General features: G+C 39.0%; 1 protein-coding gene across 1 annotated transcript; it reads left to right on the forward strand.

Annotated features, from left to right (window-relative positions):
- Positions 1-227: 227 nt before the first annotated feature.
- On the forward strand, positions 228-1,400 carry LOC137972624 (tripartite motif-containing protein 2-like). The gene has a single exon (XM_068819363.1). The coding sequence runs from the start codon at positions 228-230 to the stop codon at positions 1,398-1,400; it is 1,173 nt and encodes a 390-aa protein (XP_068675464.1).
- The last annotated feature ends 1,100 nt before the right edge of the window (positions 1,401-2,500 follow it).

Genomic DNA, 2,500 nt, shown 5'->3' on the forward strand with positions numbered 1-2,500 from the left:
CACGAGAGGAAAATGAAGGACAAGTTTCGTGAAATTTATGAAGCGGAACAAAAACATCACGCAACGCGATAGGAAAACCTCGAGCTGGTTACCACCCAGCTGAAAAGCTGCTTCGAACGCTGTCAGAGTATCTTGGATAGAAACTTCAGCGTCGAAATCCTACAAACAAATCACGCCATCCTCGAACGTTCTAATGAACTGTTAAATGTAAGAAACCCGATCTTTACATGTCGCCACATGTACATTACTTGGTGGAAAAAAAATTGGATCTTATGGATCGAGTTGTTGTTACGAAGACTGATCCTTCAAAGTGCTTAGCTGAAGGTCAAGACAGCAAGGAAGTAAAAGAAAGGAAGAAGACATATTTTGTCATTGTTACAAAGGATTCAGAAGAATTTCAATGTTATCAACAAGATGATAAAATCAAAGTCAACATATTGACTCCAGAAGGTGATCAACTAAAAACAGACATTAAAGACACCAAAGACGGCAAATACACAGTGACATACACACCACAAGATGCCGGACAACACAGATTAGAGATCCTTGTGAATGGACAGCCGATGACTGGTAGTCCTTGGATTGTGCAGGTTCATCAGCATCGATATCAATTTGCCTTTCAGTTTGGTTCAAAAGAGAAGGGACAAAGAGAATTTGATAGCATTAACGATATTGATGTGAGTGATAAAACGGGAACGATTGCTGTTGCAGATACTTTTAATAAGAGAATTCAATTGTTTAGCTGTAAAGGGAAGTTTCGAAGGGAGATAAGACTTGATGGTGCACCTTGGTCTGTGGCATTTACAGACTCTGGCGACCTGCTGACTTTAGTCCCGGGAAGCGGCAATAAGCTTCGTGTGTTCAGTGAGGAGGGGCACTTCATCAAACACATCAATGAGAAACAACTTGCTAAACCACTTCGCCTTTCCATTGCGAGTGATGGTCGTGTAATCATAGCTGACTGGTTGGACAAGAAAATTAAGGTCCTCTCCCCTGATGGGAATGACTTGCTCCAATCCTTCAGTGCCCGAGACTGTGATGGATTCCCATTCTGCGCTATTTCTCACCAGGAAAAATTCTTTGTTTCTTATAAATATGCTAATTGTGTCAAGGTTTTTGACAAAACAGGAGTGTATTTACAAGACATTGGCTGTAAGGGTTCCAATGATGGCCAGTTTAATAATGGTCCTAATGGACTCGTTATTGACAAGTACAACCGACTCATTGTGTGTGATCCAGGTAACCATAGGCTGCAACTCTTCACCCTGAGCGGCAAGTTTTTGAGTAAAATTGATGGACAGAATTTCAAAACTGGCTTTCCTTCTTACGTTGCTATAAACAGTGGTAACAGTCTCATAGTAGCCGACAAACCCAACAGCCGCATTTCCGTTTTCTATTAAGATGTGATATATTTTTGCTTTATTAGCATAAGGCTAACGTTTTCTAATCAGACAGCCGAGAATAAAGAAATGAATATTTAAAGTGCGTTGCATAAGGTCTAAACAATGGTGCTTTGAAAATTCGAAATTTTACAAAGAATATTATGGGATCAGTAGCGTCTTTGTCACCCAAGAACTTTTCAGTTTTTGATGGCTAATAACTGCCTCGTTATCAAAGCTAAAAGGCTTTTGGAGGTTTAACTAAAAAAGTTAAACAAGTTCTTTTAGCATTTGAAGTCAATTTTTAAATGGCATGATTGATGCCATATGTGCAAACTCGTATGTTAATGAAACAAAATGTAAAGAAAGCCAAGATTCCCTTATACCTTTCCAATGAAAAGAGCTACGTACTAGAATCTGCGACTACCCTGTAGGAAAGCAAGAGAAAAACGGGCAAAAATCCACTGAAAAAAAAAAAAGTTTCAAATGGATAATTTTGGAGGTATTTAGTTATCTTTTCTGTGAATTAAGTGTTTGCTTACAATTTGATCTAAGTGTTTTAAAGGTAGCTATTGTAGGCAGTAATCAACCTCGTTCCGAGGGCGCTTCCCCCTCCAAGTGAGGGAAATGTCCTGGGAACAAGGTTGTGCAGTAATGTGTTAAGCTGGTTACAACTTTCTCCAGTTAAGGAGAAGCACTTTTCAGTTGAGATTAGATTAAAAGGAAAAATTTAAATTGACGTAGAAAGTGTTCATTTTAACATGGCTTATCAGTCTTTCAGAAGTCTACTTGAATTTCATAAATACTATTTAATCAATTTTGACTGATCACGATCTTCTCATATCCAACGCTGTACAAGACTTAAGCCTGGTTTTTACTAGGGATGGAAGCGCAAGCATAAGAGCGCTTATTTCACCGTAAAAACGAGGTTGAAACAAGCATAAGCACAAACACAAGGATCAAAATTTTCCTTTTCCTTGTGCTTTGCGCGCTTGCGTCGTGTGAAAACGAAACACAGCATAAGCACAAGAAAATTTGCTACGTCTGGCCAATTAAAATACCCGTTTAAGATTCCCCGCGTCTGAGTATTTAAACAAAATGGCGGATGCCGTGGTTGAATT

Source organism: Montipora foliosa, chromosome 10 (genome assembly GCF_036669935.1).
Source record: "Montipora foliosa isolate CH-2021 chromosome 10, ASM3666993v2, whole genome shotgun sequence".
Lineage (NCBI taxonomy): Eukaryota > Metazoa > Cnidaria > Anthozoa > Scleractinia > Acroporidae > Montipora > Montipora foliosa.

Bases quoted from the DNA above. Each gene is read 5' to 3' on its own strand.
- LOC137972624 (XM_068819363.1), top strand. From the start codon at position 228: ATGTCGCCACATGTACATTACTTGGTGGAAAAAAAATTGGATCTTATG.